The sequence below is a fragment of the Bubalus kerabau genome, chromosome X, assembly GCF_029407905.1.
Source record: "Bubalus kerabau isolate K-KA32 ecotype Philippines breed swamp buffalo chromosome X, PCC_UOA_SB_1v2, whole genome shotgun sequence".
In the NCBI taxonomy this organism is placed as follows: Eukaryota; Metazoa; Chordata; class Mammalia; order Artiodactyla; family Bovidae; genus Bubalus; species Bubalus kerabau.
The window spans coordinates 5,676,025-5,700,958 of NC_073647.1; the positions used below are offsets into that span (position 1 = coordinate 5,676,025).

At 47.0% G+C, this 24,934-nt stretch overlaps 1 protein-coding gene across 5 annotated transcripts in view; it reads right to left on the reverse strand.

Moving 5' to 3' along the window:
* SEPTIN6 (septin 6) overlaps positions 1-24,934 on the reverse strand; it is a 75,109-nt gene that overhangs the window by 3,044 nt on the left and 47,131 nt on the right. For 2 of the 5 annotated variants that reach the window (XM_055564379.1, XM_055564377.1), the window contains exons 5-9: positions 24,278-24,439; positions 14,923-15,019; positions 12,650-12,818; positions 9,340-9,472; positions 6,693-6,883 (exon numbers count right to left, since the gene is read on the reverse strand). In XM_055564379.1, the coding sequence (XP_055420354.1) occupies positions 6,693-6,883; positions 9,340-9,472; positions 12,650-12,818; positions 14,923-15,019; positions 24,278-24,439 (752 nt within the window). Of the gene's footprint in view, positions 1-5; positions 1,223-4,458; positions 4,504-5,495; positions 6,039-6,692; positions 6,884-9,339; positions 9,473-12,649; positions 12,819-14,922; positions 15,020-24,277; positions 24,440-24,934 lie in introns of those variants that run through there. The other 3 variants (XM_055564381.1, XM_055564378.1, XM_055564376.1) reach the window with 3 other exon arrangements.

Sequence of the window (24,934 nt, forward strand, 5' to 3'; positions counted from 1 at the left end):
TGCAAAGGAAGGGCAGAGAAACGGCGTGTTAGCCACGGATCATTGCCAGTCACCGCCAGTGCTCACTTTCTCACTGGTCTAACACCAAAGTCCAGTGCGCCTCATGGCCCTGACAAGGGAGGGCTCTCAACTTCAAAGGGGTTCCCAAAGCCACTATCAGAGAGGCCCCATTATACAAATCCGGGCTAGAAGTTTTCAAATATCAAATCCTTAGAGGCAAAGTTAGGGACCTTCCAAGGTACAACATCTCTTTTCTCTTCTCCGACTGACAGTCTCACCTCCTCTTCTTATTAGGAGACACATGCAAAATACAGATTGAAACTCATCATCATCAAATTCACCAAATAAATAGACTGGAAGACTCCTCAAAGCCAAACTAAAACACTGATTCTTGAACCACTCAGTCTGGCAGTTTACGACACAGGATGCTTACACCTGCTATTGACCCTGCCTTGTTAGGATGGTGTGGCATCCTCAGGGAAATTACAGAGGAGATGCGAGACACCTCATAACAATTCCATAAGACACTATGCTGGTACTAATATTCAGGTTTATTTTCCCTCCTGCATCTGTAGGGTACTTAGAATTACAGAGAGGGACATTTATGCTATTTTCTTCAGCAGTTGTGTTGTCTGGGAAGGGCTGGGTGCAAATAAACTCATTCCAGATTCTTAACAGAGCCTGAGTGCAGTCACTTTTGAGTGAATCAAAACTGGAAAGGGCTGGGCTGACCGAAGGATCTCCTTCTGGAACCCTCTGAGGAGAGGCTGTGGTTCCTGTCAGGGGCTTAGTGGTGGTTGGGGAAGCCAAGTGACTGAAGACTAAGGGGGAAATCCCTGCTGACTGGTGCTCACCCAGCCAGGCTGGATGCAAATACCTCGGGGGAACAAACAGCATTCGGAGTTGGAACAGGGAAGCTGGTGGTGCCGTAGAGCAGGCAGAGCTCCTGCACATGTTACAGTCAAAGATGGGGTGGGGAGTGGCCGGCTGGGGGCGCTGGGAGGGGCTCTGGGATGCAGGATGCAGCTTTAAACCACGTGACTGCTGGCTTCTTGCCCAGAGGCCAGACTCGGTCCTCAGACTCTCAGGCTTCTATAAACCTTGGCAGGAAGAAAGGGGGGGGGGCACGGGTTGTGTGCCCCACAGACGTGTTAAGGGGGAATTAGAGAAAGGGAGGCCCAGCTCTGTTGCGCAGGAAAAGGGCGTCTACAGGAAACCCAAACTGAAAATGAAAAGAGAAGTTGGGTTAATGAATGGATGGATTAATGTAAAAAACAAAACAAAGGTTAGAATTGTCATGATGACTGATGGATAAATTAGAATATAGCTATGTTAGATGGTCTTAAGGTCTTATTGCATTGGCTTCTGGGAACATGCTTTCTCTCTCATTCACCCCCACACACCTCTGAGTGGCGACTGTCATGGCATCGGCTAGTAAAATAATCAAGAGCCACAAGAATCCTTTTTCTCTCTTCTTAATGACTAGGTCCTGACTAGTGCTCCCAACCCAGACACCTTGTACAGGAACACCTTCAGCAGATCTCCAAGTGGCTCAGGTCACAGCACAGAGTGCCAGGCTCTCAACCAGTGATGGCCTCACCCCACAGCGAATGCCAAGGGGGTAGAGGTTTCACCTTCGAAGAGCCCCAGTCCACTAACTGGTCCCCCGGGGCAAGATCTGTCTGAGAAGTATCTGGGGGTGGTGACTGGCCTCTGCACCAGGGTCTAACCACAGTCACCTGGAAACCTGAACAATGGAAATCCATTACTGGTTTGTGTTCACTCTGCACTTTGAACTTTCTCCCGTTCAAACTTCACCCTTGTGACATAAATGGGGACAAGTTGTATTGGTCCCCATCTGACTTATGAGGATGCTGAGAAACACTGCGAGGCCAACTGACTTGCCCAAGGTCACAAAGAGTCACAACCTACAGGAGCAGAGCCCGAATCCCTGGGTTGCTTGATTGTGACTCTCCTTCACACCACAATGTCCCTGAGAACTCCTTGCCTGTGGATCCAAGCCCCTCGTTTTATTTTTTTTACCTGAACACATTTCTCTCATTAAAGATATTGGGGAGGGATAGTTAAAAGCATAAGCTGAGTCTATCTGTACAGTCGCTTCCTCAGAGTGAATACAAACACACACACACACACACACACACACACACACGCATGAGGATGGCAGTTTATACCACAACTAGTTTTGCGTTCTCATTCCAGTTCTGCCAATAACTCCCTGTGTCAGCCTCGGTAAGTCCCTTAACCCCATGCCTCCATTTGTTCATCTTGTGAAATGAAGATCAGCACCTTCCTCCTCTGCCTCACAGGACTGTCGTAATGTGAAAATAAGATAGCGTGAGGAAAAACACTTTGAATAGTATTAAAAGGTCCTATGAAAGCTCAGCTCTCTTGTTCTTCCTTGTCTACTTCCCAGGGGAAAAGAAACCTATAGAACACTGCAAGGGCTTATGTCCTGGGCAGCCTGGGAAGGCTGAAATATTTTGCTAGGTGAACTGTCCATACATCATACTCTGTCCCCCTGCCAGAGTACCTACAACTGTGTGTGGGTCACAGAGGAAGTGTTTTGTTACAAATACAGATGGCTACAGACAACAATCTCTATTTGGTTTGGAACTGCTCTTGTGGTCTGCTGGGGAGAAGCATGCCAGAAAAAGCCAACCTGCTTAGGGTCGGGGTTGGCTGTTCCCACTGTTTGCCAATTGACTCTTGCTCGTTAAGTGTGGCTTTAATTATAGTTTTGAAAGAATTCATTTTAGTAATGGCCACTACCAATGATTTACTCGGGGAAAGCTGAACCAAACTGGGTCAAACCACGTTAATCTGGGTTTCATGAACTGAAAGCTAGCTGAGCAGGATGCATCTTTCCTATTTTCCTCCTTGAAAATAGGGGAACCGAGGAAATACACGTGAACCGAGCATCAGCCACTCTGCTGGGCACTAGGACTGCAGCCATGGACATACACTCCAGAACTGTGTCTTCCTAGGTTTCATTCAAGTCAATGCACAGGGCTCCAAGTCTTGCCTTTAAGCCAGACAAGAAATCATTTCATTGTTCTTTTAGGGTTGTTTCCTTTGGCCCAATTTCATAGGCCTTATGTTTCAGAAGCCTCTATGGACTTCCTCTTCAGGATTTGCTTGAAAGTAGGATGTTTTGCCAGCTGCCCAAAGTCCCCGGTGCAGTAGCTGCAGCAATTATTTTGGTGACTAACAGCAGGTTCTCCATTTAAATCATAAACTCCATGGTGAGTGTGGAGAAGTCTTCTCAATATTTTATATTCCCCGATCCAAACAAAACAAATGTAAAAGGCATTTATGAGACAACCAGGGTATTCTGAACCCTGGCTAGAAATTTTATGTGAATGAATTGTTAAATTTGGAGGTGTGATAATGGTGGCATTGTGGTTTTTTAAGAGTCATTAGCTCTTGGAGATCCATGCTGAAGTAGTGACAGATGAAATGAGATGCGTTTTGCTTTACAATAATCCAGCCAATTTGGGGGCAATAAATGAGACAGGACTGACTTATGTTGACAGTTGTTTGGGGGCTGGGGGTTGGGTACATGGGGCTCCATTGTATTATCCTCTCTCTTCTTTTGTTCCTGTTTGAAAATTTCTATGGTAAAGTTTTAAATGGTAATACACCTAATTATGTTAGATTGAAAATATTTGTGTTCCTCCCCACTCACTACCTAAGTCTAGTAAAATAGATGGAAGCTTAATCACTGCTGTAATCAACCTATAAACTATGTGATGCCAGGGGCTGCTTTATTTACTCCTGTTGACATAACACCTAGCCCTCAGGAATGCATCTTACCTGCTTATCTCCTTAACAGAGGTGTTCATGAAGTTGGTGCTTGTAGATAAGAGTATAAGGAATTCTCTATAGTATCTAACTCTTCCCTTTCTTCCCCTTTTATTATGGTTTTGGGAGATTACATAGCCAAATGAAATTAGAAAATTTGAACCCCTCAGATAAGAAACAGCCACCAGAGGGAAACAGAGAAACAAGTTTCCATTGACTTGAAACCTTCCCAAACCTGGGGCTCAAAGCTGACCGTGACATTGCAGGACAAGGCTTATGAACCCAACAGTTCCCCTCATCACTACAGTTTAGTTCATTATGAAAGTAATGATGAAGTCTCCTTAAGAAAAAAAAAGTGGCTAAAATGGAAACCTCAAATACCTATCACAGGTTCCACCTAGGCTAGGTAGAAAAGTCGGAAAATACCCCACTTATAATCAGGAAGGCAAATATTGCACATGTACACTTGGAATCAAACTAGACTATTTCTTAATATTATAAGTCACAAGAGAAACCCAGCTAGAACAATGAGGCAGCTTCTTTGATATTAGGTGTGTGTGTTGGGCAGGGGGTGAGACTTGGGGATATGTGTTCTAGAAGCCACTGCCAGTTCTATTTAGAGTTAATAAAGCTTACCAGGGCCCTGGGTATCATGCAGCATGCAGCAAACAGCAGAGTTAACTGTAAAACAGTAAGAGCTGATGAAGATGGAGTGAGCTTGGGGAGAAATCAAATATAATGAATTGATGCAAATAATGAAGAGTTAGAGGTCAAAGGAGATTAGGAGGAGTGGGGAGGGGAAGGTGGGAGGGTGGGCTGGTAGGGATCCCCTGAAACACCAGTACTCTTTCTTAACTTATTTAAGGGCAGCCAAAGAAAATTCTCAATAGGTGACTCTATTAGATCCAACCACCGTCTCTCCAGAAGAAATGCTTTTACCCTGACTTTCGCCCTTCACCCACCCCCGCCCCCATCATCACCATGGGACCAGAGTGACACCAGGCTAAAGACAGGTCTTCCGGAGGTTAGGCAACTGTTCACGGAATTACGTAAGAAGCCCAGGCCAGCAGACACATATATCTGAAAGTATAGAAGACAGCAGGCTGTTCTGTCAGGCTCTCTTAATAGGATGTGTCTGGTGTGAGTGAGGTTTTCACTCATCTCAAAATTGGAAACGGGTGCCATCACCAGCTCCAAATATTCCTAGAAGACTGGAGAGACATGTCTCCTTATGTGGGGTCTTCGGCTAGGGGTGGGGGTGGTGGTCAGTCAATTGGAGGCAACTAGGAAAAAGCCTGGTCTGGGAAGAACTTCCACTGAACAGCTCAATGGGGACTATTTATATAGTTGAGTGTCAGTGGGGTCCCAACAAATGAATCTCCTAATTCCAGCCAGCAGGCTGTGAAACTGCCCCAGGGATCCTGTTAACAAACACCTTGGGACTGTGAAGGCAGCAGGTTAGAGCTGGAAGACTAATTTAAACTTTTCTGATCTTAAAAATAGGAATCCATTCCTGCTGCTACAACTAACACACCATTACAGGTCAGTTAATATAGAGTGTGTCAAAAGAGGCTTTGTTCAGGGTAGTTGAATTTTGTCATGTAATACCAAAAAAAAAAAAAAAAAAAGAGATCGTCAGTGACTCTGACATACAGTGTTGTGACTCTGTGACAAAAATCTCTGAACGAATTGGTGAAAATGCCCAAATGACACTTTTGAAAAAAGAATGATCAGATGGCAAAACTTAGTGCCTTCAAAGTTAAGATATTTTACTGTTGCATTTTACTCTTGGTGAAATGTGGTACTGTTTTATTCCTAAGTGATGAGCCAGGGGACAGAAGAAAGGAAGATGTTTCCTCCTTCTGGCCAGTAACTAGCAATGGAGTCCAGCAAAAAGTGGCTAAGAACAGAAGGCACTGATGATGGCCATGTTTTAGATCCTCAGACCACTATAGTTTGGCTCCTCCGGTCACAGTGCCCAAACAGCTAGAGTGCAAGGGACCACTAGATGTTTTCCTGCTGTTGTATAAGTCCCGTCGGAAATCTTTTTCTCTTCTCTGGTTCTGGGATGAGGAATAGGTAACCCCAGCAAGCGAGGCCAGGGCTCGGGTCAGCATTCTTGACCCAATGGTAACCAGGAGCCCATACGTCCTGTGTCGCCAAACCCCAGGGGAGACAGACGGACGGTGCAGTCGTTCCCCAGTGGAGGGTGGGGCCTGCAGAGGATATTAGCATCTGAGGATTCAAGTTCCCAGCACCCCAGGCTGGGGACAACTAAGCACCCAAGAGGGAGGGACAGGAAGGGGTGAGAAATCAGGACCGGGCTGCAGCCTTCAGTGGCAGTGCTTAAACTCTGTTAGGCACAGCCCTTAGAACTGAGGGGGGTGAGGGGGGCTCCAGGGCTGAACCACCTCAGGCATAGGATGAGCAAGCTGGCCTGGGAGTCCTTCCAGCTCCCACGTCCCGGAGGGAGAGGAGGCCCAGAGGCTTCTGCTATCCTCTCTCTGCCCTTCTTTTTGTTCATCTCTTTCTTGTAACTTTGCAGATTCTCATCGTTTCCGCCTTTCTTCTTTCTACTTTCTCACTTGCCTTTTGCTTTTCCTCCCTTTTCCCTCCCTCTTCTCCTGCCTTGAGTTGGCAGGACTTTACCAAGTGGGCGGAGCAGAGGGGCTGGTCCTCTGAGGCCACATACAGCCCTCGCCTCCTCTCAGCTCCCCAGATGTAGGGAATCTGTGGGGCCTGTGGGGATACCGAGACCAGGTCCAGGGGCCCAAAGGAGCCTATCAGCCCACAGCTGGCCTCTATCACCGTCCTGAGGGGATGAACAGGAGCAGAAAGAGGCCCTCACCCCAGAGCAGCCTGCCACTTACTTTTTCTTCTCTTTGTCTCTTTTCAGAGTCTGTGAGCCTCCAGCCTGGGAGCCCTGGGACTGGAGCAGCTCAGCCGCCGTCTTCCTCTGTTTGAAAGCGTTCACTTCGTCATCCAGGGATTTCTTCTTATCCTCCAGCTTCTTCTTCTCGTCCTGGTGTAGTTTCTTCAGACGGTCAAACTTCTCATGCAGCTGGCAGGGAAGCACAGGGGGTTTGGGGAGAGCAGAGCTCAGCTGAGTAGAGTGCAGGTCGGGCGGGGGGAGGTGGGGGGATGGAGTGGGGGTGGGGTGGGGATGGGCGGGCTTGTGACCATGAAGGACCCTGGGATCCAAGGAGACATTTCTGCCAGGGACAGCTATAATGTCACCAAAGGGCATCATGTTCTGAATGGTTCTCTTCTGCCATTTTATCTCCACATTTCTGCTCCTGAATATGGTCAGGGAACCATGCATTCTGTCTAATCAAGCATTTTATTTAAAGGAGTGCCCATAGTTACTACATATGAAAAATAATAACATCAGTTATAATGTAGAACATGTATTGAGTGCTTATTGTAGGTCAGGTACTGGCTTTTCTAAGCATTTTATATGTATTAACTCATTTAATCATCACAACAACCCTATGAGGCAGGTTCTGTTATTATCTGCATTTTATGAGGAAACAGAAGGTGTGAGAAGTTAAGGAATTTGCCCAAGGTCAACGCATTCTTTAGATGATCATATAATGAGATCTCTCAATAGGAAAGGGGCCTGTGCCTTTTCTTAGCCTCTCCAACCAGGGAGGCTCATTGGAGATTGCAGAGAAAACTTCGACAGTGCTGAAGCTGGTCAAAGAAAACACATGTCCGTGGATGTGGAAGGAAAGAAAAGAACTTTAGAAAATGAAATGAATGTGGAAACCTCAGCTTTGATCAAGGGGAGGCTCAACTAGCCCTGATTAGAGTCAGAAACCCAAAGGAGAAGAGCAACAATGTTCTAGCATGTTACTGTGATAAGTGGATCAGGGGAATTAGGGGTGTGTGTGCATGCATGCTCAGTCGTGTCTGACTCTTTACACCCCCATGGGCTGTGGCCCGTCTTCTGTCCTTGGGATTTTTTTAGGCAAGAATAATGGAGTGGAGTGCAGGTTGGATCCCTGGGTCAGGAAGATCCCCTGGAGTAGGAAATGACAATCACTCCAATATGCTTGCCTGGAGAATCCCGTGGACAGAGGAGCCTGGTGGGCTACAGTCCATGGGGTCACAAAAGAGTTGGACACAACTGAGTGGCTGAGCACACACACACTGGGGGTGTAGGTGACTAACAAACTGGAATGTGATAAACTATCCTGAGTAGTAAGAGCAGCTCAAGCATCATTTCAGTATCTTTTGAGGATTCAGGAAGGAATGGAGGGTTCTACAGCCCTCACAGCACACAGTGGAGGAGGCTGGATGTCCTATAGGTATCTGGGCCTGTCACCAAGTAAGGGGTGGTGGATGACAGACTTGTTGGATCAGCCAGATTCCGCTAGTCACTCAGGGTAGGCTGCTGGTAGAAGCTCTGCTGATCAGTGGTGTCCACCTGGCTTTTGCTTACTGGCCTTTCAGTCATTCAAAGGATCACCTTCCCTCTCTTCCTAAAAGTACGGGGTGATATTTTTCTTTTGAAAAGTGAAACTGAAATGAAGTCAATACTCTTGCCATGGGCTTTGGCAATAACACTGGAGAGTCTTGGCAGATTAAAAGAGGAAGAGACTTGGGAAGTAATTAAGTGCTCCTTTCTTTATGGGTTTCAAGGCCTAGAGAGCTGAAGCAGTTGCTGACATGACCAAAACTGTGGCTGAGGCCAATTAATCTGGCAGCAGTAGGGGAATCAGTAGTGGGACCTTGGAGGCAAGGCAATGGTGCGAGGGCTAACTGCAGTCTATTAGTCATGGCTTAAGTAAAGTCCAGATAGACCATCAAGCCTTAGTTAAAAACTCACTAGAGCTGCACAGATGCTCTTTAGCAGTAGCATGAAATGGAACGGAATACTCAAGTGGGTGGGGAAACACACCAGCTGTCACTGGCTTAGGATTCAACACGGTACCCAGGACTCCCTGGGACCATCTTTCTCCATGGCCATCAGAGCAGGCAGGATGGGGCAGGACCACCAAGAAAGTGATCAACTGTCCCTTCTGAGCTATGAACTCCCAGAAAGGGGGGCAAAAAAACCAGCCTCCCCTGACCTCGAGGGGCAATGTCAGGTCCCGAGTGTTGAGTGGCACTGCCCAATAGAACTTTCTGCGGTGATGGAAATGTTCAATATCTCATAGCCCCGAGTTGCATGAAGATTGAACATTTAAAATATGGTGAATGCAAATGATAAATAGAGTTTTAAACTTTATTTAATTTCAGTTCATTTAAATAGCTACTATATGGGACAGTGGGGGTCTAGAGAATTAAATAACAAAGAGTGAGAAAATATCCTGGCCTTGGGGACTGAGGGATGGAAAAGACACAGATCTCACAGCCTCTCTGTGCCGGCCAAGGCAGGGCTACAGATGCTGTGTCCCATTCCTGCCTGAGGCCCCAAGGTTCCCCCAGCTGCTCTCCTGGGGCAGAAATCCTTGTCTTGCTTAAGTTCAGCCTCCTTTTCCTTCCCACCTAGCATGCCAACCCACATTTTACCTCTTTCTCTGCCTCTTTAAGTTCAGCTTCTTTCTCTTTGACTCTCTGCACAAACATCTGTCTCATCTCCTCTTCTTTTTTCTGGAGCTCCCCTAGGAACTCGTTCCTTTTGGCCTCATATGTCTCCTGTAAACTGCGAACACAGTCAGGTTAATTCCCCTGCCTTTGGAATGGCTCTTGTTCAATGAAAAACAGCCCCAGTGATCCTCCCTGGGTTCCCCCACCCTCCTTTCCTCAGTTCTTGGAGATGTGCAAAAGCAGAAGCACAGAGCTGTGGGCACCTGGCTTTGAACTTGGAGTGACTTGGAACACCTGCTTCTATACCCTGATTCTACAGATAAGGCCCAGAGAAGTGAGATGACTCGCTCAAGATCACACAGCAAGTTAGAGGCAGAGCTGGGACCGGATGCTGGGTTTCCTCTCATAATCTAGGTCCTTCCATCTGCACTATGCCGCCAGGTCCTGGCTCTGAAACTGACCACATTAATGACTGAGTTCAACAAACACTTGATGAAACTCTACCACATGCTGGACACAGAATTAAGTGATATTATGCTAGTCACTCAATACCTGGAGCCAATAGCCACTGTGCCTGCCATCAAGGAACTCACAGTCCGTGGGAGATGCCTATGTTATGTCTCCCTGCCCACACCCACTCCCCGGCTGGATTTAGTTTTATAGAAATAGGAGTTAGCCTGATAAAGAAGAAGAGGGTGGGTGCTCTGAAGAGGGTACCCTGTGGAAAGGCACATGTGGAGAAGGAATGGCATATACCTGGGGTGTCAGGCATGGCCCCATGTGGCTGGAGTAGTGGAAGATAAGGTTCCTGAGAGTGGCAGGAGAGAGCAGGCGGTGGCTGCCATGTTAAGACTTGGGCGTTTTAAGCAGGGCTGACTTGATCCAATTTGAAAATGGGAAAGACCACTCTGGGTATTGCGTGAAGGACAGACTTTCCAACAATCAAAGTAAGAAATGATGGGATCTTGGGACCTCCCTGGTGATCCAGTGGTTAAGAATCCGCCTTCCAATGCAGGGACATGGGTTCAATCCCTGGTTGGGGAACTAAGATCCCACATGCCTTGGGACAACTAAGTTCATAGGCAGCAACTACTAAGGCTGCGTTTTCTAGAGCCTGTGCATCACAACCAGAGAGGAGGCCTCGAGCCACAGTGAAGATCCTGCACACTACAATGAAGTGAAGATGCGATGCAGTGAAAGAAGGAAAGAAGGGCTCTTAATGTGAAGGCTGGAAGGGAAAGGGAGACCAGTGAGGGAAGCAGAACTCCAAGGACTCGGGAGGAGTCAAAGATGATTCAGGTGAATGGAGAATGAGTATGTTTAAGAGGGAAAGAGATGAATTAAATTTGAGACAGCTTGAGTTTCAGGTACATCCTCTATGGACGGCCAAGTGAAAATATCCAGTAAGCAGTGGGATCACTGGGTTTGAGCTCAAAAGTAACATTTTAACTTGGGAATGATCTATTTCTTTACGACTGTGAGAGAAGAAAGAACCAACCACAAAGAGAAAAGAGAGTGAGAGTAGCAGAAGCCTTCAGAAAGAACACAAAAAGGAAGAAGTTGAATGAAACAAATCTGCCAAAGAGGCTGAGAAGAAGTAAAACAGTGTGAGAGAGGACTCTAACCAGACAGACCAATGCTAGAAAAGCCAACCACAGAGAGAATTTCAGGAAGGAGGCAGTGGGAAGGAATATCAAGCACTGTGTTGAGATTTTTAACAAAAAGATGGGGGACTTCCCTGGTGGTCCAGTGGTTAAGACTTTGCTTTCCAATGCAGGGGGTGTGGGTTTGATCCCTGATCAGGGAGGTAAAATCCCACATGCCTCACAGCCAAAAACCAAAACATAAAATATAAATAATATTGTAACAAATTCAATAAAGACTTTAAAAATGGTCCACATTCAAAAAATTCTTAAAAAAAAAAAAAAAAGAAGACGGGGCTCAGAGATCACACTGGAATATGTGACTGCTGACCTAGAGGCCTCTGTACTCAGTGGCGTGGTGGAACAGAAGCCAGTAAATACAGAACCATTCTCTCTCCTTCCCATCGCAGCCAAACTCCTTGACAGGGCAGAGGCTGGTGACAAGGAGCAGAGTGAGGGAGAGTTTTTTAGGATAAGAATGTCTGCCCACAAGATGGAAAGGAGCCAGCAGAGAAAGCGTGCAGAAGGCAAAGATGTGAGAAACAGAGGTAATCAGGATAGAGCTGAGGAGGAGAGGAGGGGACTAGAGGACACCTCTTCCCCCGCAGATGCATATTAAAGCAGTCTGAAGGGTAGAAGGGAGAAAGCTAATGGAACACCCATCAGAGAGACCAACACGTTTTCCTTCAACTCCAGGGGCTCCAGCGGTCCCTGTCCATGAAGGGCAGTGAACTTACTCCTCCGGAACCAGACATCCCCAAAGGAATGGGTATTCTATGCCTCCAGGCTGGCTTTCTGCTGTGAACAGGCTTTGTGGGATCTGAGAGGCCATTTGCAGGCCTTCTTATCCCACAAGCAAGCCCTTTACTTGTTTATCAAGGCTTGACATTTCCTGAAATGTTCCAGTACAGGGCACTACATGTGACATGGTAATTTACAACATGAGGCTTACATCACATATTATGCATACAGATCAGACACTTATTCACATAGCTCCCAACAGCATAGTTATTTGAAAGCATTTGAAGCAATGCTTTCAAAATCTTTCCTCTTTTCTGAAAGCATCTTAGATTCTGATTTGAGGTGTCAACGATTATTCACATCTGGTGGTCAAAACAAACCTCGCACTTGAACACAAACGCTAAAGGGCAGTAATGAAGAGCTGGAAGTTCATCAACACGTGTGTGGTGACTGCTGCCTGGTCCCACCTGATTTTGATCATGAGGAGGGGGTTAAAGAACAGACTGGAAACCTGACAGAGCAGCAGGAGCCCAATGAAGAATGTGGGTCAGCAGGCAGGCACAAACTGCCACGTTGAGGCACAAGGCCCAGGCTCAGGGCTCACAACTACTATGCGAATGCCTGTGGCAGCGAGATCATTGGCCTTGCCCATCCCCTGGCCTCCTCCCCACCCCCATTCTTATAAGCATGGCAGCAGGGCTTACCAAGCCCACCATGCCACAGCATCCCCTGGCAGGTGTGCCAGGGCAGAGAAGGGACAGGCAAATGGAGCTGGCGAGTGACTTAGCCTTCTAGCGCTAGGTCTGGGATCCTGTGTCTCGCCTCTCCTGTGAATTCTCCAGGGCAAGGCCTCCCCCCTGCCCCCGGGTGGGCTGAGTTGAGCTGGGCAGGACTGGAGGGAGAGGTACCTGAAGGGTTTGCTGTCAGGGTCGGTGTCCTTGAAGCCCATCTCCTCCAGCTTACAGCGGCGGTACAGCTCATAGTGCCGGCTGTGGGTCTGCTCTCGGAGATCCTCCATGTTGACTCGGATCAGCATCTCCCGCAGCTTCACAAAGTCACAGTGGGCTTCATTTTCAACTGCATGGCAGGGGTTGAGGTATTGAAAGTCCATTGAAAGGAAGGTCAGAAGAAGCAGAAATGGACAAAACGAGGGGTGAAATGTCTACTGGTGGCATCACCTTTTAACCTGTGTATATAGAGCTCGAGATGTTGCCTTCTAGTTGGCTTTTCTACTAAAAAGGCAGATGAAAAATTATAAGAATGACAGTAATGGAAAACAGCAATACCGTAAAAGTAGCTAAGAAGACATCTGGTAGACATTTAGATTCAACTCAAATTTACCCATCAGACACTCACAGGAATGTTTGCTTCACACGACTTGTAGGACAATGGCAAATGGACATTCAGCCATCTGTCTGATAAATACTTGCAGAATCTTTCTTCCCAGGATAGTATGAGGCACTGGGAATTCAGACACATGGGGTCTTGCCCATAGGAGCTTCCAGTTTAATGGAAGAACAGATGCAAACACACAAATGTAACACAATGCAAATATTACTGACATAGCCAGGGAATCACAGGAGCCCAGAAAAGGGAGTCCTGAGAACTTCAGGGAGCATGAAGACTTTACTAAAGAGGGGACAGACCCCTAGGATGACTCGTGAAGGAAGACTAAGAATTCAGCAGGCAGATAAGGGACTCATCCTTGCAGGGTCTCCCTGAGGTTAGGCAATGTTACAGCTAAGTTGCAGGGTTAGGATTCCAATCCAGGTCATCTAAAGGAGAGGCAAAACCTATGACCAGGTATCAAAATCCACAGAATAAGAGTGTAGAACTAGGACATGGCTAGATGGTTGTGACAAGCAGGGATGTGAGCCACGAGTGTGGCCCATCAGGATGGTAGATGCTTCAAAACAGGTGTTTTTAAAAGGTGAATAATGGCCTGATGGCAGCAATGGTGATCAGGACAGAGTGTCTCTGGGCGAGGTTCCACCTTGCTGGAATGGGGGTGTCTGGCCTGACCACATTGGGACAGTGGCATCTGAGATGAACAGGCACAGTTACCCCAGATTCTGTTTCACAGGTCTGGGAGAAGGTCGTGGGGGCTGTGGGGGGCGGCGTCTGGACACGGGATAAGTTTATGGTAAACCAACCACCCTCTCACGTATAGTAACCCTGACTAGTACCAAGGGTACCTTACTGCAGACTGCAAAAGGAATCGTCTCAAGCCTATAGGCAATAGTTTGCTTTTAAATTGCAAAGTAATCATACAAACAAAAGAGTGCTTGAAATGTACTGTTTAAAGGATCAAAAAAAAAAGGACACCACTGTATCTATGGCCCAGGTGAAACATTGCCAACTCCCTAGACATCCCTTCCTTTTTTTTTGGTAAACTTTGGCCACACTGCAGGATCTTGGTTTGATCTTAGATTGGACCTGCATCCCCTGCTTTGGAAGGCGGGGTCTTAACCACTGGACCACCAGGGAAATCCCCCTTTGTGTCCCTTCCTGATCACATTCTTGCCTCTCCTTCCCTGCCACAAGACTTAACCACCATCCTGACTTGGGGGTTTATCCTTCCTTTGTTTTTCTTTATAGTTATACCATTCACGCATGAATTTCTAAAGTTCAGCTTTGTCTTACTTTTGGATTCCATATAAATGGAATCATACAGCTTGTATCTGTCTATGATTTACTTAGCTCAACGTGCTGTTCGTGAGATGCATTGCTGTAGATGTACAGTCCATCCATCTTCACTGTTGTATAATATTGCATTATTTGAACATTCTGCAATTCACCCAATCTATTTTTAATGGCTCTGGGTTGTTTCTACCTATTTGCTATCACGAACAACACTGTTGTGGACATTCTTGTACGTCTTGTACACTCAAGTGGGTACACCTGCTTTCTCACACTCTCTGTCCTACCTTACTGCAAGTACATTTATTTTTGTTTTAGGAATGCTTTCTCCATTGGAGACAGAGAGCTTGCTCAGTGCAGAGAATCCAGGTATGAAGCCAAAGTTTGCCTGCTGGTGACCCCTAGAGATGCCTGAGGCCCAAGATGAATGAGCAGAAACTGGGGACAAGTGAGGAACTGGTCACAGAGTGGCTGGGGACAAGCAAAGGGACAGATAGAAGGGGATTGCTGAGTGTAGCCCCTCTCCAGGAGATTCACTCACCTTGCACAGTGCCCCAGGGGTACTGCCGAGCTTTCATCATCTTGTTACCTATCTTTAGTTCTTCTGTGCTACCAATGACAGCAAATGGCAGGTGGGCCTGCAACAGGAGGCAGACAAAAGCTGAGAATTCTGGGTAAAGGCACTGAGTGACCCCAGTCCCGCTGCCGCTCATCGCGAGGGCCTCGGCACCCCCGCCGCAGTGTCCCTCACTGCCGCCACCATCAGGAGGCATTTCATAAACTCCCAGGCTGTGTAGGGAGAAGAGGCCTACTCCAAGCTTTGCATGTTCAGAAATTCACAATAGAAGGTAACCACAATATGGCCGAGTGCGTAAGGAACAAAGACAGAAAATAAGCAGAATAATAAGCAGATACACAGATTAGCCAGCTATTCGGTCTTCATGGTTGCTAAGGCGAAGCGCCTTCGGAAGGCAGGTGAGTGGGACACAGAGGGCTATGTGTGGAGAGAGAGTAAAGGAGAATGGAGGGGGCTGGAACCACTGCTCCCTTTCCCCAGAGTATGAGAGCCCAAAGAATAGACACACACGGAAACCACACTGCTGACTGAGGTGGACACACCTGGTCTCATACTATCCTGGAGCAAGAGCTTGCCCTGAACTCTTGAGCCTAGAAGTCAAGTCCCCACGTGCCCATCACTGAGCTGAGCTCTGTTTCAGGGGCTTTAAAGGGAAACAAAGAGAGTAGAAAATTCAGTCCCTTACCCTCTGGGAGCTTACGATCTGGTTAGGGAAGACTGAATTCCATACCTGAAATCACAGAAGACAGAATATGCCCCAGGGCTCAAGTGTACAGTCTGGCACCCCGCACACAGTAGGTGCTTAATAAATACTCCTTGAATAGCCACGGGAATAGCAGGGGAAAGAAAAGTACAACTGGGGTGTATGGCTTGGTGCTTGAGGTAGAGAGGGATAATAAGGCACAAGGCCCAGCTGATGAGGCTGCTTTCATGCATCAGAGAAGAGGCAGGTGCCCCCAATCATACTGTGAGGCCTGGGACATGCTCACAATGCTCAATTCCACGTGAAGTGCTGAGTCACCACTGGCCAAATGGAACCACTGATTAAATACTGTTTACAAGCCAGGTAGAGCTTTACTTAGAAGGGTTTTACAGAGAAGCAAAAGTCCACTGAAACAAGCTTTCTTAGCCTGCTTGGACAAACAGGCCTTGATCTCAGATATTTTGACCCACTTCATAGTCAACAAAAGAGTCTGAAATGCAGTACTTGGATGCAATCTCAAAAACAACAGAATGATCTCTGTTCATTTCCAAGGCAAACCATTCAATATCACAGTAATCCAAGTCTATGCCCCGACCAGTAACGCTGAAGAAGCTGAAGTTGAATGGTTCTATTCTATGAAGACCTACAAGACCTTCTAGAACTAACACCCCAAAAAGATGTCCTTTTCATTATAGGGGACTGGAATGCAAAAAGTAGGAAGTCAAGAAACACCTGGAGTAACAGGCAAATTTGGCCTTGGAGTATGGAATGAAGCAGGGCAAAGGCTAATAGAGTTCTGCCAAGAGAACACACTGGTCATAGCGAACACCCTCTTCCAAAAACATAAGAGAAGACCCTACACATGGACATCACCAGATAGTCAATGCAAAAATCAGATTGATTATATTCTTTGCAGCCAAAGGTGGAGAAGCTCTACACAGTCAGCAAAAACAAGACTGGGAGCTGACTGTGGCTCAGATCATGACCTCCTTATTGCCAAATTCAGACTTAAATTGAAGAAAGAGGGGAAAACCACTAGACCATTCAGGTATGACCTAAATCAAATCCCTTATGACTATACAGTGGAAGTGAGAAATAGATTTAAGGGACTAAATCTGATAGACAGGGTGCCTGATGAACTATGGATGGAGGTTGGTGACACTGTACAGGAGACAGGGAGCAAGACCATCCCCATGGAAAAGAAATGCAAAAATTGCTGTGAAAAGCAGAGAAGCAAAAAGCGAAGGAGAAAAGGAAAGATATACCCATTTGAATGCAGAGTTCCAAAGAATAGCAAGGAGAGATAAGAAAGCCTTCCTCAGCGATCAATGCAAAGAAATAGAGGAAAACAATAGAATGGGAAAGACTAGAGATCTCTTCAAGAAATTAGATACACCAAGGGAACATTTCATGCAAAGATGGGCTCAATAAAGGACAGAAATGGTATGGACCTAACAGAAGCAGAAGATATTAAGAACAGGTGGCAAGAATACACAGAAGAACTGTACAAAAAAGAGCTTCACGACCCATATAATCACAATGGTGTGATCACTCACACTCACCTAGAGCCAGACATCCTGGAATGTGAAGTCAAGTGGGCCTTAGGAAGCATCACCACGAACAAAGCTAGTGGAGGTGATGGAATTCCAGTAGAGCTACTTCAAATCCTGAAAGATGATGCTGTGAAAGTGCTGCACTCAATATGCCAGCAAATTTGGAAAACTCAGCAGTGGCCACAGGACTGGAAAGGGTCAGTTTTCATTCTGATCTCAAAGAAAGGCAATGCCAAAGAATGCTCAAACTACCGCACAATTGCACTCATCTCATACACTAGTAAAGTAATGCTCAAAATTCTCCAAGCCAGGTTTCAACAATACGTGAACCGTGAACTTCCAGATGTTCAAGCTGGTTTTAGAAAAGGCAGAGGAACCAAAGATCAAATTGCCAACATCTGCTGGATCATGGAAAAAGCAAGAGAGTTCCAGAAAAACATCTATTTCTGCTTTACTGACTATGCCAAAGCCTTTGACTGTGTGGATCACAATAAACTAGAAAATTCTGAAAGAGATGGGACTACCAGACCACCCAACTTGCCTCTTGAGAAACCTGTATGCAGGTCAGGAAGCAACAATTAGAACTGGACATGAAACAACAGACTGGTTCCAAATAGGAAAAGGAGTATGTCAAGGCTGTATATCGTCACCCTGCTTATTTAACTTATATGCAGAGTACATCATGAGAAACGCTGGGCTGGAGGAAGCACAAGCTGGAATCAAGATTGCCAGGCGAAATATCAATAACCTCAGATACGCAGATGACACCACCCTTATGGCAGAAAGTGAAGAACTAAAGAGCCTCTTGATGAAAGTGAAAGAGGAGAGTGAAAAAATTGGCTTAAAGCTCAACATTCAGAAAACTAAGATCGTGGCATCTGGTCCCATCACTTCATGGCAAATAGACTGGGAAACAGTGGCTGACTTTATTTTTTTTTTTTGGTCTCCAAAATCACTGCAGATGGTGAAATTAAAAGATGCTTACTCCATGGTGGGAAAGTTATGACCAACCCAGACAGCACATTAAAAAGCAGAGACATTACTTTGTCCACAAAGGTCCATCTAGTCAAGGCTATGGTTTTTCCAATGGTCATGTATGGATGTGAGAGTTGGACTATAAAGAAAGCTGAGCACCGAAGAATTGATGCTTTTGAACTGTGGTGTTGGAGAAGACTCTTGAGAGTCCCTTGGACTGCAAGGGGTTCCAACCAGTCCTAAAGGAGATCAGTCCTGGGTGTTCATTGGAAGGACTGATGTTGAAGCTGAAACTCCAATACTTTGGCCACCTGATGCAAAAACTCCAATACTTTGGCCACCTGATGCGAAGAGCTGACTCATTTGAAAAGACCCTGATGCTGGGAAAGACTGAGGGCAGAGGAGAAGGGGATGACAAAGGATGAGATGATTGGATGGCATCACCGACTCAATGGACATGAGTTTGGGTAAACTCCGGGAGTTGGTGATGGACAGGGAGGCCTGGCGTGCTGCAGTTCATGGGGTCACAGAGAGTCGGACATGACTGAGCAACTGAACTCAACTCTTGTCCTGCTGTGTGCCAGGCATTAAGAATAATACAACATTGAAAAAGCTCAGAGCCTAGCCCTGGTGATTGTACAGTTTGGGAGGGGAGAGACACACCAATGATGATAACACAGTAAGGTCCAGACTATGAACAGAGGGTTGAGGGCTGGAGGAACACAGAGGAAGGAGAAGCTGATTCCATGGGAAGTCAAAGCAGGGTTCACAAAGTAGGTAGTAGCAATCATACTAAGGGATTGGGAGCTATGGACCTGATATTAGCAGCAGTTCTCTGTCCCATGTGCCAGGTGCTCTACATGGCATTATCTCATTGAATCTTACAACACTAGGAAGTAGGCATACTTATTATACCCATTTTATAGAAGACAAAACTGAGGTCCAGAAGGGAAGAGACTTACCAGCAGTGCCACCATAGTAAGGGGCAAAGCTAGGAGTGGAATCCATGTCTCTCCGATTTCAAAGCCCACCCCTGCTGGTCTGCCACTCCCTTTGGGGGTTCGAGCAGCAGATCAGGGGAGCACTCTAAACCCAGGGGTTTAGAGTGAACAGGTGAACTGGCCAGGCAAGGCCAAATTGTAAGAGGCAGTTTAAATCTGACCTCACAGTCAATACTTCCTTTCTGTTCTCCTCTAGTCCTGCACGCCAAGAATGTTTTTCAGAGTGGAAGAACACAGGTGTCAATTGGGAGCTCAGCTCCAGCACATCTGTTAAACCACTCCCCCAACCCCGCTGAGGTGCTGGGCCTTCACCCACTCTCAGTTGCTCTCCGATGATTATCTCAGGTCTTGCCACATCCCACTGCTATGACTGTCCGCAAATAAGGGACACAGGAAAGAGGGAAAGACAAGGCTATGGATATGGAAAGTGGGCAAGGGGTGGAGGTGGGAAATGTTTTGTCAGTTCTAATAGGGCCATGGAGGGAGGCGTGAAATCCTGGAAACCCTGCCTAAAGGCCGAAGCATCTCTGACCTCGGCCAGCCGGCTTTCAAGGTCAGAAGGGGCGGGGGTTCAATTGGGCACAATTCATTCCCCCTCAGAGACCCAAGACATGCCGGCAGCCTCCAATTAACCCCCAAACACTTTCCAGGAAAAGGCTGCCCCACCTGCAGAAACCTCAAAGCTTCAGTCACTCGAAGGGGCAGCCATGACAGAGGGCTAGACCAGGGGACTGGTGGTGGAGCATTCCCACACATCCTGGGCTCTCAGCTGAAAGTGATGCAGGAGGAGGGTATGTGAAGTGGGAAGTACTTCTCTGGGCTTAAGAGCGAAAAAAGAAAAAAAAAATCCAGAAGAGAATAAAGGCATTAAAAAAAAAAAATGTCAGTATTCCCTTGGGTGTGTTATTTTTATCTCCAAAAGACATTTTCAGTTAGCATGACAGGGTCACTTGCTTTCCCCTCCTCTTTAAACTGCCGTCACTTTATCCCTCCCCACTCTGAAACACACAGTCCCTGCCATGGCAGCTTCAGAGGGCTCCGAGACCTCCCCTGGCACACTCGTTTCCAACTGGCATCAAAGTCTGTTCTGATAAGTTTCTGCAAGGATCTCATTTCCGAGTGCTCCCAGGCAGATTTCATTTGATTCTACAACAGCCTTCCAGGGCAGTTATTATATAAGCCCCACTAGTGATTTGGAAAACTGGCGTACAGACCATTGAAAGGAGTTGCCCAGGTTCCTACCTCCCATGCCCAAATCTTCCCAAGGAGCAGTGAGGACACCACGCTGTAGCTGCCAGCCTTTGCCACCACCCAGGGCGGCAGGTCAGCTCAGCTTTAACCATGAAGGGCAGGAAATCGTGGGGTCGGCTCTGGCCGCCTTGCTGCTGCTCTTGAGAGCCTGGTGGCTCTGACAACTAGAATAGAGTCAAGCAGAGCAGGGAGAAGGTAAACCCTCCAGTCCCCACCCCCTACCCCCCTGGGGCTGGCACTTTGTAGGTGTGGGCCCTGGGAGGAGACTTGAAAGACAGCACTGCTGCTGAAACATGGATGGGTTCCTATGGGGATTCCACGTAATTCTCACTCACCCGAGACCTCAGATGCCCCTGTCTCAGAAAACTCCAACAAGGGATAGTCCCAAGCCTCCTCTTGGGAGTCTGTTCCCAGACTCACTATCTTTTTTTTTTAGAGTGAAAGAAGGCTTATCCAGGGAGGAAATACATTCCATAGACAGAGTGGGGGCTATCTTGGAAGGCAAGAGAGGCCCAGGGTTATGGGGTTGTAGACAAAGTGATAGGTAAGAAGTGGATTTATTCAGAGAGAGACACACTCCACAGAGTGTGGGCCATTGCAGAGGACGAATGCCCAGACTCACTATCTTTATGGCCTCATATGTCCCTTAAATTCCTCTTGGTCCATTTAAAAGTGTTCGATGAGTCAACCAGCCTGAACTATTCTATTCTGTTTCTAAGACACCCATTCTATTAGGGAGGTTAGATGACCATCCCCCTTAGCCCAGTGAAACACATTGCCAGGACCACTGATTCCTCATCTGATAAGATCTGGAGTGGGCATAGCTTCCTCCCAGGAGGACAGTATTTCCCAGTTGTGGGGCTAGTTACACTGGCCTTCATTCTAGCCTCCTACTGACCACCGAGCAAGAGAATTGTCTTTTACCATCTGAGCCATCAGGGAAGCCCGAGAGCATTGACTGATCCTCCCAAGTTCACCCTTGGTGGTGATTCACACACAAATATTGCCAACTATGGAAACGGCACTGCTACCTCGGGGTGGGGGAGACAGGCTTGTACCTCTGGGTCTCTCTGTGACCCTCCTGGCCGCCCATATGCTCTCACTGGGCCCAAATGCCTTTGTGGGGGCCAAACCCAAGAGCTCTCAGGCAGCCAGCTGACTGAGCCAAGTCGAGTAACTGGGCCTATGCCCTGCTCCCAGGCCGTGGTTTGAACCATTCAAAGAACATTCAATTTGAACAACATAGCAAATTTTGGGCTTCCCAGGTGGTGCTAGTGGTAAAGAACTTGCCTGCCAATGCAGGAGACATAAGAGATGTAGGTTCAATTCCTGGGGTGGAAAGATCCCCTGGTGGAGGGTATAGCAACCCATTCCAGTATTCTTGCCAGGAAAATCCTATGGACAGAGGAGCCTGGCAGGCTACAGTCCAAAGGGTTGCAAAGAGTTGGACACAACTGAAGTGACTTACCACGGCTCACCAGAGCAAATTGTAGCACTGAAGTCTGCCACCTTGAGAGCTATCAGAGTATAGGTGGAAAGTGGCATACAGCAAGACCTCTCCCCCTCTCTTTTGAGCACTCTGAGTCAAAATAAGTGTTTTCAGAGCCACCCAGGAGCCAAGAGGGAGGCTAGACCTCTTGACTCTCATTTCCTGCCGTGAAAATCCCGAGTGGGGAACTAAGGGATGACTGAGCAGTCTTCTCCACTCAAGCAAGAGGCTTCTTCCATCCTTCCAATCCAGTTCCCAGGACAATTGGCTAGGGTGGCTGAGACTGTGGGGCTGGGGTCAAATCCAGAATTGAGAGGCCAGCATCCATTTCTCCTACCACCCAACCCCGGCTCTCTGATGATGCTGCTTCACAGGCCACAACTCGTCTGGAAGGCCCAGTGTAACACAGTTGCTCCAGGGATAGTCAGGCTAAGCAATTCTCTGTATGTATTTCATAGCACCTACTCCCCCCGCCTTCCCCCATCACAACAAATGCAATACACAGTTTTCAAATGCACGCCCCCTCCCTTGTGCATGCCCAGTTCAGGCATGCTAGCTGTAAGCCACTCCTGTCTTGAGCTGTCTGTCACATACAAAAAAGCCTGGGGGAACGCAAGAGAATGAGTGCTGAGGGATGTTGCAGGGATAACCCCGGATCCACTCAAATAAGGTTTTTCAAAGTGAACCATTGGCACACTGGGACTATTTATTGTTAAAAAAAAAAGGACCCCAAATCCCTTCACAGGTGAAACAGCGTAGTTGAGGACTACTGCTTCATAGCACGGGAAGTTTCCCACCTTGAGGCCAAGGCTGCCCGGGGTTCAAGCAAGGGCCCAGAGGTAAGCTGAAAGCAGAGCCCAAAATGATGGTCACTCCTGACCCACCACATAGTCAGAGGTTGTTCTGTGTGACACCCTGAGATTGCTGAGGACTCTTCGATCGTATCTATATCCATCCTCAGCCAAGCAAACCACCATCCTGAAAGCTGCCTAGTGACTCAGGGAATCCATGTTTGGAAGGTATCCATGGGGCCCGATGTTCTGAGGTGAGTAAGAGTTTCCAGACCTCAGTGTGGTGACACCAGATGACGCTTCTTTCTAGGCTCCAGTTTTCTGGAGATTAGGTGCCCCTTCGGGTTTTCTTATCCTAGCAGAACCTAATTTTCATCAAAATGTCCTGGCGGCTGGAGACGATATGCAGTAACCTTATTTTTTTTTTTAATTAGTTTTTCAATATTCAGGCCCAGTCAGAGAGGCCACAACTCCACCTCCCATGATCCACACAGTTCTATCCTCCGGCCAGGTTTGTCAAAGATAACCAAGGGCCTCTCATCACAAACGTATCTCTGGTGCGCTGATGGGCAAAAAGGCAGGCAAGACAGTGATTTGCTGCCCCACTAGGTTAATTTGTTGGCTGATTCATAGGAGGTGGTAGCTGATGCGTAATGATGACTTAGGGGGTGGTGGCAGCAGGAAAGTTTTCTAAAAATGGCTTTTATTATAAGGCTTTCCTGCATTTGGCTATATTCAGGCATTATGTCATTAGGAAAAAACTGATGACTCTCAATGGAGAAAAAGAAATCTGTTCCAAAGCAGAGGCTTTCTGCAAGCTATTAGCTGTCTCCTTGAAATCACAACATTGAAGATTTCACAGCAACAGTATCAACACATTGTAAAGAAGCATGAGGAGCCATTTGACTCCCTGCCTCCTTCATTACTCATTCCTCTAGGAGGGGAAATGGGGGAGTGAGAGGAAACATGGCAAGTGGTTGGTTGTTTTTTTCATTTTTTCCCTTCGACTCATTCACACTTAATAAAGCAAAACATAATCATGAAGTTTAAAAATAACATTTCTCTAGTCACCAGAAAAATTGGAGACTACATGTCATTTTTCCTCCCAGGGGCAGAGGGCTTGATTATCAGAGTACAGATTATCCTCGAGTCTCCAAAGCCAGCCAACTTTCTCACACTTGCCTTCTTTTGCTGCATCAACTGTCAAGACATTTTTCTGGTCTGAGACAAAGACTGCCTTTGTGGCAGTCCCACAGGGGCTTCCTGGCCTAGATGAGACAGGCGTCAAAGAGGAGGGTAGGAGAGGTCGGAATCCCCTGGTCGAACCGATTCCTGGGGTCAGCCATTCCCTCCTTCAGTCTCTGGCTATTTATCTCTGCATGTCTGAGGAGGGAGGAGCTGTTTGCCTCTAAATTCTTTCTCACAAATACCTGAGACTCAGATAATTGAGTTGATTACACTAAGATGGATGGTGAGGTCTGACTGCTATTTGGCAAAATAATAATCCTAAAGAGCAAATGGCCAGAAAATTGAAGCCCTGTGTGAAGCCCACTCACGTTCATCGTTCCGTTGATCTCTGCCACTGACTCATCATCTGTAGGGAATTGGTAGATCTGGACTCCGTTGTTGACAAGCTCGCTGGTAATTTTGATTTTGAACTTGGTTAGCTCACTCTTAGAAATGGCATCTGATTTGGCAATGATGGGGATGATGTTCACCTAGGGAAGGGAAGAGCAAAGGGGCATCATTACTGGAAATCTGCAGCTCAGAGTAGGTGACCTAGGACTTCTACCAGCTGCCAGAGGGAGCAGTTCAACCCAATAGTCCAGGCCTGGCCACATCCATAGCCAAACAGTAGTATAATAAATGACGATGAGTGCTTTCTGTTTGCCGGGCACTGAACAATAAGTGCTTTACATGGATTAACACAATTAACCCTGGCAGAAAACCCTCCCAGAAGGTATTAGTACCACTATTTTACCAAGGACAAACTGAGGCAGAGAGAGGCTAAGTAGCTTGTCCAAGGCCACAGAGCACACACATACTGGAACTGGGGTTCTGATCCAAGTTGAACCTCATTTTTCAGTCTGTAGTCTTAACCTACCAGCTCAGATCCAAATTGATGAGCTGTGTGATATCTTAATATCAAGGTCATTGCTTTGGTGATTTTGAAGCAGAAGGATGACAATTGGGAATCTGAGGTGGACAAGGGG